Here is a 17,577-nt window from a genome sequence, read left to right on the forward strand (position 1 = left end):
ATTTTAGTCCCTAGGGCAGTGTTTTCCAATGTTTCGGCTAACATTAAACAAAGGGGGCATTTAATTGTTCCCTCATTTAGCCTGAATAGAAGGCAGCCAGCATGGCCAACAGCTTCAAAGACAAGCCTGAGGAAATGGCCAGTCTTCATAAAAGAAATACAGTCCAGGCTCACTAGATATAAAATTCACATTATTTATTTATCGCATGGGAAAGTGTGTGTGTGTGTAGGGGGGGGGGGGGCATCTGCTTTAAGTAGTACAATATCAGTGCCCTTAAAATGATATTGGGCCAGATCCTCAAGGAACTGCAATTTACATCAGCTGAAGATCTGGCCCACTATTATGTATTAAGTGCACAAAATAGCTTACAGTCTGCTCTAACAGGTAGACAGAGGACACAGGACACACTGAGTGGCTCAGAGGAAGGAAAACAGATTTTAAAAATACTTATTAGTAACTACAGACTAATTGTAAACAATGCCAGAAGAGTGAATCTTTAGGGGGGATTTGAATAAGGAGAGGATGGTGACTTGGCAGACAGATGCAGGAAAGGCATTCCATGTGTAAGGGGTGGCGTGGAAAGAGACAGAGAAATGGGAGAGTGAGCAGATGACAAATGCAGCTTCAAGGCTGGTGCAATTGGCCAAGCAAAGTGGGAGGGGAGAACACCGTAAGAATTGCGACCTGCACAGGGCACTGAGGGCAAGACTGAGACATTAAAATACTGAGGCACTAGGTAATGCAAAACAACAAACCACTCCTGCTCCATGTGCCTTGCAGAGAGACTACTTCTTCTGCCTCAAGGATAGGAACAGAGGTTATATAGGGAATAGCACCCAATGCTGCTAGTCTTTAAGTTGGGCAAAGGGCTGAACTATTACATTACCCTGGTCTACAATACAAACTTATATCAGTATAACTACATCACTCAGGGATGTGGAAAATCCACCCCCCTGAACAACGCAGTCATACCAACCTAGTTCCTAGACAGCGCTATGTTGACGTGAGGGCTTCTTCCATTGACAGAGCTACCGCCTCCTGGGAGGTGGAGTACCTATGCTGACAGGAGCAGCTCTCCTGTCGGTGGAGGTAGTGTTTTCACTAACCCGCTGCAGTGCTTTAAGTATAGACAAGCCCTAAATAAATTAGCAAAATTAAGCACGGAAACCATTACATAGTCACGGCATAACAAACAAAATGTAGACCTCAGGAAATAGTCTGAGTAGTGGGCAGCCGGTGAATTGGGTTGCTTCTACGTGGATCTTTATCTTCCTCTATCTTTGAATTACATTGATTCTATTTAGAATGTATAGGAAAGTTCTAATGGAACCGTCAGACCAGGAAGGGACAAAAGTACTTCCATCCTCAGTTAGGTTTTGGCTGGTCTTGTTTACAGAGGCCATAAAGATACAGAGTTCAGCCAAGCCTGTGCTTTTCAAGCTGGTGGAAGAATGCTGAGAAGCAAGGAATGTTTGGTCTGTTACTGATGGAGAACGTCCAGTGTGAGATCAGCCAAAATGCTTCTGTAAATAATTCCTAGTTTTGAACATAAGGCATTCCCTTTAGAAAGCCCTTGACTCTGGAACTCACACTTCTCTTGAATGCATGCCAGAGTTTGAATGATTTGAGCTTCAGGGCACATGTAAAGCCCATCTGTTTGCTCAGCCTTTTGCCTGAACTAGGCTGAGATGTGAGGAGTGTGCTGTTTAAAGGAAACGACAAGCAATTAACTGGGATGCTGTTTTTTAATTTCACTTTTTATTGTGGTCTAAAATTGTTTGGATTGGTCTTTTGATGCTGCCAAGCGTGGACTGCATGCTAGTTATATTTTTACTGGTGCTAGTACAGTCAGTGGCTTGGGAAACGGGCAATTATTTTTTATAAATACAAATAGATACACAGAACAGCTGAAACCTAAAATGAGCCTTTTTATTAAATCAAACACTAAGACTGTGAAGAAATTGTCAGCTTTACAATCCTGTAGGTGAGAGAAAGTCAATCTATTTCATGAGGGTATTTTTATCTAAAGCAGGGGAGGATTCAACAGTTAGTTCAAAATTGAGGAACACTTTACATATGTATATATGTGTACCCACACACAGAGCCATGTGTTAGGCGTATAAATGCTAAAGCATTGTGATCTGGCTCTAAATCACAACTCCCCTAAAAATGAAGTCCCTCATCCTGTTACTAAGATTGCAACTGATGCAAATATTGGTAAAGTAACTGCCAAATTATAGTCTTCCCCACCACAGCAGCCAGATTTTACAGGGACCGTACATCCAAATAAATGCCTCTTGGCTACCCATTCATCTAGCAGCTGGAAAGATGACACTTGACATTTGGAAACTTTCCTGTGAAGATTGCTGTGAGGCTTTCCCATTAGCTTCCTGGTGAGACTGTAAGGTCGAATAAGCTGCCTCAAAACCTGCAAAGGGTAACTGAAGCCCTCTAATATCAAGTCTGTTTGATTTAAAATTCTAAATTCTCAGGCCACAACTTTTCAGACTGCCTTTAAAATGCTCAGTATATTTCAATATACTGAATGTTTTAGAGGAAGAAAAAATGTCCATTGACGGAAATGCAATTATAAGAGATGCTTTGAGTGATGCATGTTTTCATGAGAAGTTGGAGAGGGAATTTGGATAGAGAGAGAGGAGATACTCCCACTAGGGTCACAGAGATGCCAAAACAAATGTACTCACACATCAAAGCTTAGAATGTTTAACACTAAGTATTTGGATGGGGTTTAAAAATACAGATTACAAACACTGCTTCAGAATAAGTGAGAAAAATATGTACTGATAGTGAAAACAAGTTTTGAGCCACACAGTATTTTTATGAAGCCACATCAGACTAAAACAATATGATTCTGCGCACACACAGTATCTCATAAGGGGTGGGGGACAAAGGAATGCACTGCTACTACTTAGGGTGACCAGATGTCCCGATTTTATAGGGACAGTCCCGATTTTTGGGTCTTTTTCTTATATAGGTTTCTATTACCCCCCCCCACACACACACCACCTGTCCTGATTTTTCACACTTGCTGTCTGGTCACCCTACTACTACTTCAGTTGTTCAAATCCATTTTTCTTGGGAAACATTTTCTTCTGTTTGTTCCAAAGAATTCTTCATACTACAAACATGTTTTTATCAGCTGCCTTTCCACACAAAGGCCAAGGACTCTGGTCTCCTATGGTCCCTCTGCACCTGATCTAAGACGATAGCTTGCTCATTATGCCTGTTTTTACATTAAACCAGGGGGGAGAGAAGAGCAGTTCACAGCTCTCACTCCGTATCAGCTCTACAGCACGCAAAGGGGAAATGCTTAGTCACCTGGTTGCTCAAGTTTAAACCCATTAAACCCCACTTCTTTGCACTGTTTTTCTCCATGAATTAGGTTTTGTATTTGCCTTGCTCATGTGGCCCCATTATCAGATTTGTCGGAGCTGGACTGCAATCCATTGTTTCTGTGTGTGCATGTGCGCATGTTTTGTCAAGCATTGATACACTTGCACTCTATAAATAATAGTATCTTTCCCAGGTAACAACAGGGACCATATTTAATTTATACTTTCTGTGCTGTTCAGAGGTTCTATTTAATATTGATGGGCTTCCCGCCCCCCATTACCTAAATCATATTTCTGCATATACTGAATATTGTGGAAGAAGCCATAACAGACCAGAGACCTTGGTGGAACTCTGAGTTGGAGAGAAGAATGTTGTTAAGATTTACACATTTAAAAAAAAAATCTAGTTTCAATGTACCAAAGCCATTTTTGTTATTATACATTTATAATTTTAATTATCTAATCCAGAGGCTATCAAACTGAGAAGCAGGCCCCTCTGGGGGCACACAATGTATTCTTGGGGGGGGGGGGGAGGAGACGCTTTAGGGGAAAAAAATTACTGCATACATTTTACCCACAGCAATGAATTACTATCAAAGCTGACTCCTCCAGACATGTCAGGTCCTCAGATGGCGCTGTGCATTTTGACAGATTTCTGTTAAGCTTACATAGCATTATACAAAGTCGTTGCCACCTGTACATTAATCCATTTGCTACGACATGGTGTGCACATTTAATTGTAAGAATTGACCATGATCGCAGTTTTGCATTTGCTCTTATTACAATGGATCACTGGCTCTGTTTGAATCAATGCTTTACTGTTTTTAATATTTAGTGAGTGTTGAATGTTGATTCTTTTTTTTGTCAGTATATTTACTTGTGTGGCGGGAGGGGAAGGTGTAAACTATTACAGCCACAAAGAAGGGGGGCTCGATCAAATAAGTTTGAGAATCACTGATCTAACAGATTTGTAATGCACCAATCTCCAGAGTATCTAGCTGACCATTATTCAAAACCTACATATTTAATTCTAGAAATCCATGGCAATTATTTCAATAACCAGAAAAAAAGCAAGCCAATAAATGTGTGTGTGAAAACGGATATAAAGTTGCAGCTGGAAAGGAAAACTACTTTTAAAGACCCACCTGTATGTATCTGTGCATATACCAGGAAGCTTGTTTTCCATCGTTCACTGCTTCCACTGTAGTGTTAGCTAAACCTCCAATGTCACCACCGGCAAAAACCCACAGTTCACTGGTTTGCATGGTCTCTGGATCCACTTCAGGAAGACCCCATCTATTAAACTGGATAGGATTCATGGCTTCTTTTACTGTATTTAAGTGAAAGATAAAAAGATACTAAGTAGATGATCTGGAGATAGTTTAACAGATTTACTAAGCAATTGTTGCTACAATCCACTTTATATAGACAATGATAAAAGTAAGAAATAAAACATTGTTTTCAAATGTTGGCCACTTATGCCAGAAATGGGAACCATTCTTACAGTCTGTATGACTGTGTTTCTACCTTGATTTCCAGTAGAGTTAATCCAGAAGTGTATTTACTATGGGGATTCACATGCAAAGGTCCAATGTTTAGCACATGGAATGAATATGCAACAAGTGTCACAATAGAAACCATTTCTCATGTGTCTGCTAAGCTAGGTATATGCAAGAGGTAATTGTACAGGAGTATCATGAAGTGAAGAAAGAGGTGGTGTCGATTGTGCCCAAACCAGAAGGAACAAACTGACTCTGCCACTCTATTGATCACTTCCTGAGCACGAACTACAAATCCTGCACAGACTTAATATTGAGATTTACAAGAATACTCAGCACCAGCTTTCCTCACCTACCATTGACGTCATTGGGAGTTTTACCATTAATATCAATGGGTGCAAAGTTAGGCTAATGTTCTGAACTTTTGAAAATCCTGCCCTAGTCACCATTGGTGAACAAGGGGCATTCTCACCTTCTTTTATCCTAGCATCATCCATTCATCTCATTCTCATTTGTCTACCCACTCATCCATATCATATCCAAAATACTTTTCTACTTCCCAGGACAACAAACATATACACTTGGTAGTTTTCAAAGTTGTTGCCCTCCCAGCCTTTGAGTCATGTCTCCTCGATCCAGGCATGCAATGAAATGACGACAGACATATGGATGAATTTTAAGTGGCAGGCTGCAACTTTTATTAAGCTTAAACACAGGGGAGGGGTACTACCCGCCCATTACCCAGAGCTTCCTATACCAGACATTTAATTGGTTCCAGTGTGGAGGTTACCGGGCTCTTACCACATAACCCATAACTTGGGGTAGACTCTCCTCAGCCTACCCTCCAGGACTCAGCTTGCTCTGAGTCCTACTATCCTCTCTCCCCCCCGCCCCATGAGAGACAGAGCGTGCAGAAGGGTGGGGACTTCAGCCCATGAGGGCCAAAAGGTCTGACCTGACCTTGGCCCACAAGCTCTCATGAGCCCAAAGCCCATCACCAATATCCCAGTATTTTACTTCTGGGAACCATTAATTTTATCCTTTTAACTGCATGGGAAACCAGCCTCAAGTAGCAAAACATTAACAACTCAACCAAGTACCTCAGTTAGGTACTAAGTGCAAACCTGCTTAACCCACCATGTCTTGAAGGTACTTCAAGGATGGTGAAAAAACACCCTGGTTCTCTGCCAATTGGCCCATAGGAGAAAAAAATAGTTCCTGACCCCGAAACAGGTGATCACCAGGGCCAGCGCAACCCATTAGGCGACCGTCAGGCGCTAACATTTGGGGGGCGGCGACCGCGGCGGCCAGATCTTTGGCCGCCCCGGTCGTCGTTGGTATTTCGGGGGCGGGATCTTCCGCTGCCTCTGTCAGGGGCGGCATTTCGGGGATGGGATCTTCCGCCGCCTAAAGTGGCAAAAAAGCTGGCGGCGCTCCTGGTGATCACGGCATTTGTCAGGATGTGAGTAGTGTGGGCTGCTGAAATGAAGCTGAAAGAGGATCCACAGGGCTCTCACCCCAGGTTAAATTCTGGGAGCTAGGGAATGCTGGAGAATCAGCACCCCTCTCCCCTACTGTCCAATCAATGCTAGAGATTCCAAGGGTGGGGAGGAGCTACCTGGTATCTCTCAGCAAGTGTCTCCCTTCCTTGCTGCTGAGACTGTCCCCTTTCACCATCAGCCCCCTCATGTTCCCCCACCTGTTGAGGCAGATGGGTGGCATTTTTGAAGTTTAGAACTGAAAAAGAATGATTTTCCACATTTGTCCTTGTAACAGTTTCTTCAGATCTTCAATATTTATACACACCAAAGATCAAGAGAGTTTTCCCTCACAACAGAAATGACCCTCTGCCACTTTTAGAAAGTTAATTATTAGTCAATTATTGTAGAAAATTTTGAGACAAAATGTTTTTCCACCTGAAAAAACTGTTTCATTTAAACTGAAACTTCCCTGGGGAATATGATGATTTTGACAAAATTTTGCTTCTGTATTTTTTTTAAGAAACCCTCACTCAACATTTTCAGAATAAAATGTTTCAATTTTTCATTTCAGAATGAGTTTTTGGATTGAATTTTTTTATTTTTATAAATATAAAATTTTTAAAAATAGCAAGTCAAAATCAAAATGAAATTTTTCATTGACTCCAAACAATTTTTTCAGGAATTTTGTTGTGTGGGAACTTTTGAAATTCTTTGTTTTCATTTCCATTCCAAGCAAACTAGATTTCAAAACTGCAGAATTTCCCACATTACTCTAGGAATTTTTAGCATGCTGTTTTGTTTACTCTGTCTATTTTAGACACCTATATGGCCCTGTAGTGAGGCGGCCTGGCTCCCAGCCGCCCCCATGAGGGACGAGCCAGAACAGCCACCAGAGTGGGCGGAGTCACCGCTTGTCACCGCCCCCCAGAAGTCAAGGGGGGGGACAGGAAGTATAAAGGCCCGGCCCCAGCACTCAGTTGCGGCCCAACCGCGGGAGAGGGCAGACGCTGGTGCCCAAGCTCCTGCTGCACCGTGCCTGCCCCGAGCCCGGTATCCTGAGGAAGACTGGCCGCGCCTGCCCCGAGCCCGGTGTCCTGAGGAGGACTGGCCGCGCCTGCCCCGAGCCCGGTATCCTGAGGAGCGGACTGAACTTCCCCTCACCGAGGATCCGGAGGAGCCGCCCGACCTACCCAGCGCTCGCTGCCCTGAGGAGCCATGACCTGGGACACGGCGGACGAAGCTCAGGACGCACAGGTACCCATGGAGGAGGAGATGGGAAGTGGCCTGGGGATAGCCGACCCTGAACCCATGTCAGTGTGTTGCGGTCAGGATCCCCACTGACCCAGAAGCAGCGGACTGCTGCTGATAGGGCCCCGGGCTGGAACACAGTGGAGTGGGTGGGCCTGTGTTCCCCCCTGCCACCCCACGCCGGGTGGCAGTCTCTCCTCCTCCCTGCCTGAGGGCCTGAGCCCCTGAACTTATTGTCTGTTTGCTCACTCCCTGCCTGAGGGCCTGAGCCCCTGAACTTATTGTCTGTTTGCTCACTCCCTGCCTGAGGGCCTGAGCCCCTGAACTTACTGTTTGTTGCTCAGCCCCTGCCTGAGGGCCTGAGCCCTGTACTACGGTTGGCTGCCCGCCCGACCTAGGCCTGGGCACGCAAGACTGAACTGCTCCCCGCCTCGGCCTGGCTCCCAGCCGCCCCCGTGAGGGACGAGCCCCTCCCCGGGACGTCTACAGGCCCCCATTATCAAAGTGTCACCTGAAACCTCCCAATCTTTTTTCCATAATCTTTAATGTATTTATTCTCACAATACCCCTTTGAGGTACAATTATACCCATTGTACAAATGGGGAATGAGGAATAAAGAGAGTTGGCCTAGAACACACTGGAAGTTCGTGGTGGAGGAGCAAATTGAACCCTGGTCTCCCAAGATTCTGGCTAGAACTCTCACCACTGCACTATCCTTCCTTCTCAGACTATAAATCTCCATCCGCTCCTCTTTTTAGTTTAGAAAAAGCAGGAATACTATCACAAAAAAACTTCTTAAAACACCCACAAAATGGTATCAATGACTGACCGCCTGCTTTGGGAGAAGAGGTCAGGAAAGTGTGCCTGGAGATGACTGAAAAATAAAAATTTAAAATAGGAGTGTTACAATGTTAACTACAGAATGGAAAGCCCAAGTGCCTGATTCACCACTATGTTAGTCCAGTTTTATGCCATCGCAATTTCAGTGGATTTACACTGATGGATATCTGGAGTAATGCAAGAGTGAATCAGACACCCTCTCCCCCCCAAAGTGTAAATTACATGGGGAAAATATATGCTGTTAAAACACAAAGCAACTATTTTCTCCTCTTATCTTATGGAACATTATTGCAGAAAAGAGATCGTCAGTTCTCTTATTTGTTACAAAATAGAATATAAACATATATACACACACACACACAGCAGATGGATAGATTGTACATAAAACAGGAGGTGAAATGCACAGAACAACACACTACTTTTTGTACTGCATGGAACAGTACAAATGGGACATGAATACAAATAACAAAACCTAAGATCATCTCACCACCATCTATTAAAAGTCATCGTTCTCAATACAATACATTTTAAACTGTGTATTATTTTCCTACTTTAACTTTTGAATTAGCTTCTTTATAAATAGAAAGACATTTTAATGTAGATTTATAATGAAGAAATATTTTCAGATAAATACTTGTAGCAAATCTTGAAGCCATGTATCAAAATGAGTTATTTTTATATAGCTTTAACTATATTGTGACACCCAAGTTTCTGCAATAAAATGCAGTTTAAAACTGCAGTGTTCCTCAGGGACATATCACTAGCAGATGCAGATTGCCAAGGTCAATTAAACTGATGTAGCTGTGCTGTCATATATGTAAAAGAGAAACCTGCTAGCATATGACAAGAATATTTCTCAGTATTTATAGCAAAATGTCAAATATGTGTTGTGTTTTTACTTGAGATGGGCCTAAGTGGGTGTATTTTGGATTGGCAAAACCTCAGTCAGGTTTTATCTTTCCAAAGTCAAAACCAAAACCACCTGTAGTTTTAGGTTTGGATTTAGAGATTTAGCAATATGTTGGATTCTACATTTTGCTCTGCTCATTTGCAATATTGCCAATTTACATAATCCCCTTCCTCACTTAAAAAATTCTTACCCTCCACCTAGAACTATAATGGGGTAAAATAAAAAAGCATGCAACCTCACAGGCTGAACATTATGAATCTACCTAGTGTAGAGGAGCAGTTGGATCACATACTGTATGCTGTTAACTGCCTGCATTGCCAAAACATGCATAGGTCCATGCAGTAAACCAAACCCAGACATTACCAAAGAACATATAGAAGCATGCTGTTAGCCATCTTCTAACACTGCTAAGACATAGACATATGGGAGTCTGCCACCAGCACTCATATGTGAGAGCAAGCTCTTAGTATTGCCCAAATATATGTTCAAGCACACAGCAAGCCTACAGCCCTTCTTGCATAACCCCTCCCAACTTCCTTTCCAGGTCCCATACCATGCCCTCCCCTTCAGAATCAAACACTCTCTGGGGATGTGGAGGTAACTGGGAGCAGGTGGGATTTCTGATGGATGGGAAAACAGGTGGAGAGTATCTCTTTGTGTGAGAGTTGAGTACATTCAGAGGCAAAATACTATACTGGGAAAGAAAGATACAAGCACAATATACTCTGTCACATATTTCTTTTTACTCTTCACACACCTAGGACTCAGATCCAAAGTGCTTTGTGCAACAAAGTTAGATCCAAAATCACAGGCAGCAGTTTGGATTCAGTATCCCACACTGTAACACACTCTCAAAACTAAATGAAAATGGTACAGGTTTGGGCCTCTATCGAAGTATAAAACATTTAAAATAGAATAACTGCTTCTGGTGCTGAAACTTGACACAGTATTTCACTTTGAAAAATAGCTGTTAAACATGCAAAATAATTGCTTTTCACAGTATTCTTTGTAAACATCAATGTCCTAGCTTATCATTCAAAGTTTAAAGACTTACTGATTGCAAGAAATACATCTGTGGTTGAATTTGGAAAAAAAAACAAAAAACAAAAAAAACACCTAAACTAAAGCCTGGACACTCCTACTAGCTGAATATAAAAATATCTGAGAAGGTTTTATTTAAAAATATTTAAACAATCACAATATCACACCAAACATAACCTTCAGACTGAGGCATTTTCTTCAACTCTGAAAAGGAAATAGATCCTTAACTATAGTGGTGTTACTGGGATTACTTCAGTAATATTTATAAAGCAATACATTAGCTTTAATTTAATATCTCAAACTGACTGTAGTTCAGGGAAGCATTTGATCATTAGGCCTGTGACCGGAGCTGTTCTGGAGAACAGAAGGGTGTGTTGTGTACCGGGAGCTAAGATATGGGATGTGGCCCTGGGACTGAAGATCCTAATGGGAGCAGGAAAGAATCCACTAATTATCCTTTATGTGGGAACAAATAATACTATTAGAGTCTCACTGGGACACACCAAGAAAGACTACATCAGGCTGGGGAATATACTTAAAGAAATGGAGGCTCAGGTGATCTTCAGTGGGATTCTACACGTCTCTAGAAGAGGAGAGTGAAGGCAAGACAAGATTATGATGATCAACAGATGGCTGAGGCAATGGTGCTATAAGGAGGCTTTGGGATGTTCAACCACTGGGAGACATTCACAGACAAAGGACTGTTTTTATGGGATGGGCTCCATCTGAGTAGGGAGGGTAATAGGCTTCTGGGATGGAGGTTGGCACAACTACTTAAAATAATTTTAAACTTGGAATTTGGGGGAGACAGTTGGGAGATGCTCATGCAATCTCCATGCCTGATTCCAATATTGAGTGGGAGGAAAGTCAAGTAGAAGAGAATACAGGAAAGGCAAAAAGAACAACAGAGGGTAGGAGAATGGACAACAGGAGGAAATATAGTGCCAAAACTAATTACAGTAACAGTCAAGTATAATTACAGTAACAGTCAATACTGGCAGTAAAATTACTAATCTGGTGAGGAATTAAAGACATTGGTAAATGGTAATTGGGATAAAATACAACAAGAGACAATGGGTCATACTGAAAGATGAACTGTCAGGCTAGAAAGAAGTTACTAGTGGAGCTCCTCAGGGATCAGTCTTGAGTCCAGTCTTATTTAACATTTTCATTAATGATATTGGCACAAAAAGTAGGAGTGTGCTGATTAAATTTCTGGATGACACAAAGTTGGGAGGTATTGCCTATATGGTGGAGCACTGGACTATCATACGAGATTATTTGGATGATCTTGAAAACTGGAATAGTGGAAATGGGATGAAGTTTACAACAAGAATTTTTGCTATAAGCTAGGGATTTATCAGTTGGAAACAACAGAGGAGGAGAAAGACCTGGGTGCATTGGTCAATCACAGTATGACTAAGCTGCCAACATGATGCGGCCATGAAAAAGGCTAACACAATCAGAGGATGCATCAGGCAAAGTATTTCCAGTAGAGACAGAGAAGTATTATTACCATTGTACAAGGTACTGGTGAGACCCCCCCATCTAGAATACTGTGTACAGTTCTGGTCTCTTGTAACAGGGTCGGCACACACCTCTCACAAGTGCCCCCCCTTGGCTAATTGCATCTTTGCAATCTCTCGGTTTGGAATAGGGTCGCACCTGCTTCTCACAAGCACCCGCTTCTGTTCAGGTGTGAGCCTGCTGTTTCTTAGTTTTTGGTTGGAACGGGGTGGCACTCACCTCTCACAAGTGCCCTCTGCCCCCACCCCAGCCGATGATTTCTTCAGCAGGTCTTCAGTGACTCAGTCCTCTGGCTGAGTCACACTGTCTGTGGGCGGAACAAATAAACAAAACCCTTCTGGGGTATACAGTCTTTACTTCCTGCAAAGGTTTTCTCCCTAGAGACACTGCCCTCCTATAACAATCCATCATGGTTCCCTCAGTTGGTATGTCCTTTTCAGCAGCCCTCCCTGGGCTCAGTCTTTAACCAGACCAGCGGGGCCCATCACAGTACCCTCGCCTGGTCTGGCTAGGTTCTGGGCTCTTACGTTGCTCAGTTCCTTCAGCTAGCCAGGAGCTCCTTTTTAACTCCCCGCATCTTCAGCAGCCCTCCCTGGGCTCAGTCTTGCCCACACTGAGCTGTCAGTGGTCCTGCTGCTCTTCCAGCCAGCCAGGCATCCAGTCCTCCCTCTTCCAGCTCCTGGCAACAACTGACTGACTGTCTCTGATTCTCCTTTTTTATATGGCCCAATTGGCTGTTCCAGCAGTTCCTCTGATTAGCTGCTTCCCCTGCAGCCACTCTAGGCCACCTGGAGGACTTCTCCTCTGCTCTTTTCTGGGGCAAGGTGAGGCAGGGCCATGAGGCATCCATCAGAGGCCTCTGGACCTAGTCCACCCCATAACAACTCTCATGTTTAAGAAAGATGAATTCAAACTGGAACAGGTGCAGAGAAGGGCTAGTAGAATGATAAGAGAAACGGAGAATCTACCTTACGAGGGGAAACTTTAGGAGCTTGGCTTGTTTAGCTTAACAAAACAAAGGCTGAGGGGAGATATTATTGCTCTCTATAAATACATCAGAGGGATAACCACCAGGGATGGAGAAGAATTACTTAAATTAAAGGTCGTTGCTGGCCCAAGAACAAAAGAACATAAACTGGTCATCAACAAGTTTAGGCTTGAAATTAGACATTTCTAACTATCAGAGGAATGAAGTTCTGGAACAGCTTTCCAAGGGGAGAAGTGAGGGGAAAATTCTAACTTGTTTCAAGACTGACCTTGATAAATGTATGGGCGTGAGGATATGATGAGGTTGCCTATAATGGCATATGTCCTGGCTGTGACTCATATTCACAACTATCTCCAACACCCAGAGATGTGACACTAGATGGGAAGGGCCCTGAGTCACTACAGAGAATTCTTTCCCAGGGGTTTGGCTGATAGGTCTCACCCACATGCTCAGGGTCTAACTGCTTGTCGTAGTTAGGGTTGGGAAGGAATTCCTCCCTGCCCCCAGTCAGATTGGCAGAGATCCTTGGGGGTTTCACCCTCCTCTGCTGTCTGAGGCACAGGTCAATTGCCAGTTTGAGCTAGAGTATATGGTGGATTTTCTGCAACTTGAAGTCTTAAATCAAGATTTGAGGACTTCAGTAATTCAGCAAAAGTTTATGGGCCTAGTACAGGAGTGAGTGGGTGAGGTTCAGAGGCCTGCAGACTAGATGATCATAATGTTCCCTTCTGGCTTCACAGTCAGGGCCGGCTCAGGGTTTTGGCTGCCCCAAGCAGCCAAAAAAAAAAAACAAAAAAACCCAAAGCCGCAATCGCGATCTGCGGTGGCAATTCGGCGGAAGGTCCTTTGCTACGAGTGGGAGTGAGGGACCATCCGCCGAATTGCTGCCGAATAGCTGGACGTGCCGCCCATCTCCGGAGCGGCCGCCCCAAGCACCTGCTTGCCAGGCTGGTGCCTGAAGCCGGCCCTGCTTACAGTACCTGAGGTATTGCCCGAAGCCAGACCATCAGCTGCTGGAGGCTCTGTTTAAGAGCCGGGCTGCCCGAACGCTACCGGCTTCGGGCAGCCCCTATGCCTCCAGACCCTGCACCCCCAGCCGGGCACTTCCCCTCCCGGGCTCTGGGGGCGCAGGGTCTCGAGGCACGGGGCTGCCCGAAGCCGGTAGCGTTCGGGCAGCCCGGCTCTTAAACAGAGCCTCCAGCAGCTGGGGCTCTGTGTAACTGACACTGTGTCAGTTACACAGAGCCCCGGGGGCTGGAGGCTTTGCTCCTCTTTGGCTCTGTGTAACTGACACTATGTCAGTTACACAGAGCCCCGGCGGCTGGAGGTTCCAGCCCCCGCGGCTCTGCTCCTCCCCGACTCTTCGGCTCTGTTTAAGAGCCGGGCTGCCCGAGCGCTACCGGCTTCGGGCAGCCCCCCTGCCTCCAGACCCTGCGCCCCCAGCCGGGCACTTCCCCTCCCGGGCTCCGGCGGCGCAGGGTCTGGAGGCACGGGGCTGCCCGAAGCCGGTAGCGTTTGGGCAGCCCGGCTCTTAAACAGAGCCGAAGATTCGGGGAGGAGCAGAGCCGCCATTTTCCCGGACATGTTCGGCTTTTTGGCAATTCCCCCCGGACGGGGGTTTGACTGCCGAAAAGCCGGACATGTCCGGGAAAAAGAGGACGTATGGTAACCCTAATATAAGAGCCTGTGTGCTTATTTTAAGTAATTCTATCCTGCCTATCTAAATTCTGCTCCCTGGGTTCATCTGGATGTTATCAATGTTCTTTCCCTGTCCTACATCTTTGCATATTTTGACATGTGATATTGACAATTTGTGTTTTAATGGATAAAAAGCTGTAATCTTTTGAATCCCAACATCTAATTATCATCTGTCCCTCTTTTTACTGAAGAAAAAAACCTGCTAACCTTTTCAAAATGGATGAGATTTGAAGTGGAATCCATTCAGAAACTGAGGACCAGCAGCCAAGTGGGAATCTGGCTATGAAATATTGGATCCCACCTACAGTTAGTGGGTACACTTAGAATTTGTTCAGACAATAGGTGACCTATTATTAGACAAGGAGTTTTATCTAATATAGAAGTGTAAAGCCCGAGGTTGCATCTTTATGTTTGTTTTCTGTGTAACTTGTATCTGTTGGCGCTCTCTTACTTTTTCATCTTTGAATCTGTGGTTTTTCTATTAAATAAACCTTTTTTTCATTTTTATCCCAAGCAGGTCTCCAGTGTGCAAACTGTGTGGAGTGTGTGCACCAAAGTAAACTGGTGTCTAGGGGAATGGTTTCACCTTTTGGAGGGTGATGAACCAGAGAGGAAAAGTCTAGTACTTGAGAATTCAGGGAGGACATTTTTTGGGAAACTTGGGACTGGAAAGGCTGGTGGTGTCATTCTGAAAGGAGTAATTAGGCTGGTGGAAGCCAGTAAGTCTTTGTGCTTGTGGACAGGCTACTGTGTATCAGGGATCCGAGCCATAGCAACACAATATTAAGGCATCCCAAGGTTACAGGGCAGGGGGTGACAGAACACCCTGATCTGTGTGATCCCCAAAACCTCACAAAGAACTTAAGTCTTCACAGACTGAGGTATCCTTCATGAGGATCCTCATTCCCCCTCAGAGAGGGAGGGTGAGCGGATTCAGAGGCAGGCTGAATACTTGGAGGCAGGCTGAATTACCCAATCCAGGCTATTTGCCATAGAGGCCACTTAACACTGAACTGGACCCAAATTAAATGCTTCGGTTTTTGTTTGTGGTTTACCCTCTCCCATTAAAGTTTAAAAAGTTTGGCCTTTCACTTTAAAATCCATCCCTGTGTCTTTGTTTCATTCTTCTGCATATTCTAATCAAATATATGTATATAATTTAAAGGGATCCTTCTGGGTGAAAGACAGCATACAACTGAATTATTCTATTGTCATCTAATGCGTATTCCACACTTGCTGTATTCACGGTGCAAATAAACATAAATGGAAAGGCAGCAGCAAACTTCATCACTTGCAAAAACAATATTATTAAAAAAAGAATACTGAAAAAATATTTTAATTAACAAAACAAATCGAATGGAAAAGATTCCTCAAATAAAGCTTTAAAAGTGAGTCTGTGTGTGTTTGACTGCCATGACTAATTATGTTGCCATGTAATGTGTGTTCAATTTGAGCTTATTTAAATAGCAGAAATGCTCATTAGCTGCAGTATATCTGTGAAGCTTCAGTAAACAGTTTAATGGTTTTTATGTTTAACCATTTTCATAAGTTCCTGTGATTTTGGCTTTAGAAGCTCATTAATGTTATTTTTGATATCCATCTTACAGACTTCTTTACTGTGAAAGGGCATCGAGTATTTCAGTACAATCTGAAAATACAGTAACTCACTTAATCATATGTGTAAAAATATAGCTATCTTACATGTAAAAAGTCTGATTCACTGACAATACAATCCACATTGTAGGTTTCAGAAGCAATAAATCTGCCAGAAGCAATGGTACACGCACATTCCACCTACCATCCCTAGCCAATTGTGAGCTGCACTGACCTGCATCCGCTTCCCAAAGCAGGCAAGGCTGGTAAGGATAGGTCCATACATGCTGGGAAATGTGCCTATTTGTTCTCTAAGCAGCCCCCACCAGCAAAGTTCCTATGGAAAATTAATGGCAGCAATTCTGCTATTGTCCCTCCACCAGTGCAGATGTTCTGCAGGTGAAAGGGTGTACAACTTGCCATTACACAAACAATATCAATAGCCGAACTCTTACTGATTTAAATGGAATTAGGATTTGAACCCTTTGTAAATTGTGATTTTACTCTGCCCACAGTATACTTTTCTGTAGACAGAGGACTTCACTCTCCAAGACTGCAACTCTGACATTTTTCCTGAGCGCTGAATTATTTAAAAAAAATACACTCCAAAAATGGGCAACTTTTCTGCCTCTGAAATATAAAACATCAGTTAGGAAACAGGACAAAGGCCTCGCAATACCAATCATTTAGAAATTGTAAAACTATAAATATGGGGTTATCACAAACCAATATGTGAACTGTATTTTGCAAATGTTCTATCACATGCTATTATATCACATGCTGTTCTGTCTGTCACCCTCATTGCTTAATGCACCCTTTTAAAATGGCATGGAATTGAAGATAAACTATTTCTTTTCCCTTTTAAAAATAATTTGCATGCTACATCCCCACCCATACAAGTTACCACTTTATAAAAACAAAACAAAACAAAACAAAAAAACCAAAATCAGGTGCAGACCCTATATCCTGCCAATAAAGTTTATGGAATTTATGTTTGTTTAGGAAAAAATGAAAAACAAAATTGGATATTTTTGCATTTCTAAATTAAAAAACAAAAACAAGAGGGAAATATCATTTCCCACATGTCGTCCTATATTCTATATAAATGAAGAACATAATATGTGCAATCTTAGGGACTGATGTCGAACTTAAAGTTTATAACATTATCCCAGAATAAGAACATATATGATACCAACTACTAGTGAAAGCTGGCATATACAGCTGGACACAGCAGAACGGTCCCACCCCCGGTCTGACAGCCTCTGTGCTGTTGAGGAGGATAAAAATCCCAGGGAAGGAGAGCATCAAACTGGAGCAGAGGGAAACAATCCCATAGTTGGGACCCTCCTTCCAAATGATGTTGTGATATCCTCTTGCACTGAGGATACCTCTCCGTGGG

At 43.4% G+C, this 17,577-nt stretch overlaps 1 protein-coding gene across 15 annotated transcripts in view; it reads right to left on the minus strand.

The window, feature by feature from the left end:
* DPYD (dihydropyrimidine dehydrogenase) overlaps nt 1–17,577 on the minus strand; it is a 612,292-nt gene that overhangs the window by 247,274 nt on the left and 347,441 nt on the right. For all 15 annotated transcript variants that reach the window (XM_065555590.1, XM_065555591.1, XM_065555592.1 and 12 more), the window contains one exon: nt 4,499–4,683. In XM_065555590.1, the coding sequence (XP_065411662.1) occupies nt 4,499–4,683 (185 nt within the window). The remainder of the gene's footprint in view (nt 1–4,498; nt 4,684–17,577) is intronic.

This window comes from Chrysemys picta, chromosome 8, assembly GCF_011386835.1.
Source record: "Chrysemys picta bellii isolate R12L10 chromosome 8, ASM1138683v2, whole genome shotgun sequence".
NCBI classification, from domain to species: Eukaryota; Metazoa; Chordata; order Testudines; family Emydidae; genus Chrysemys; species Chrysemys picta.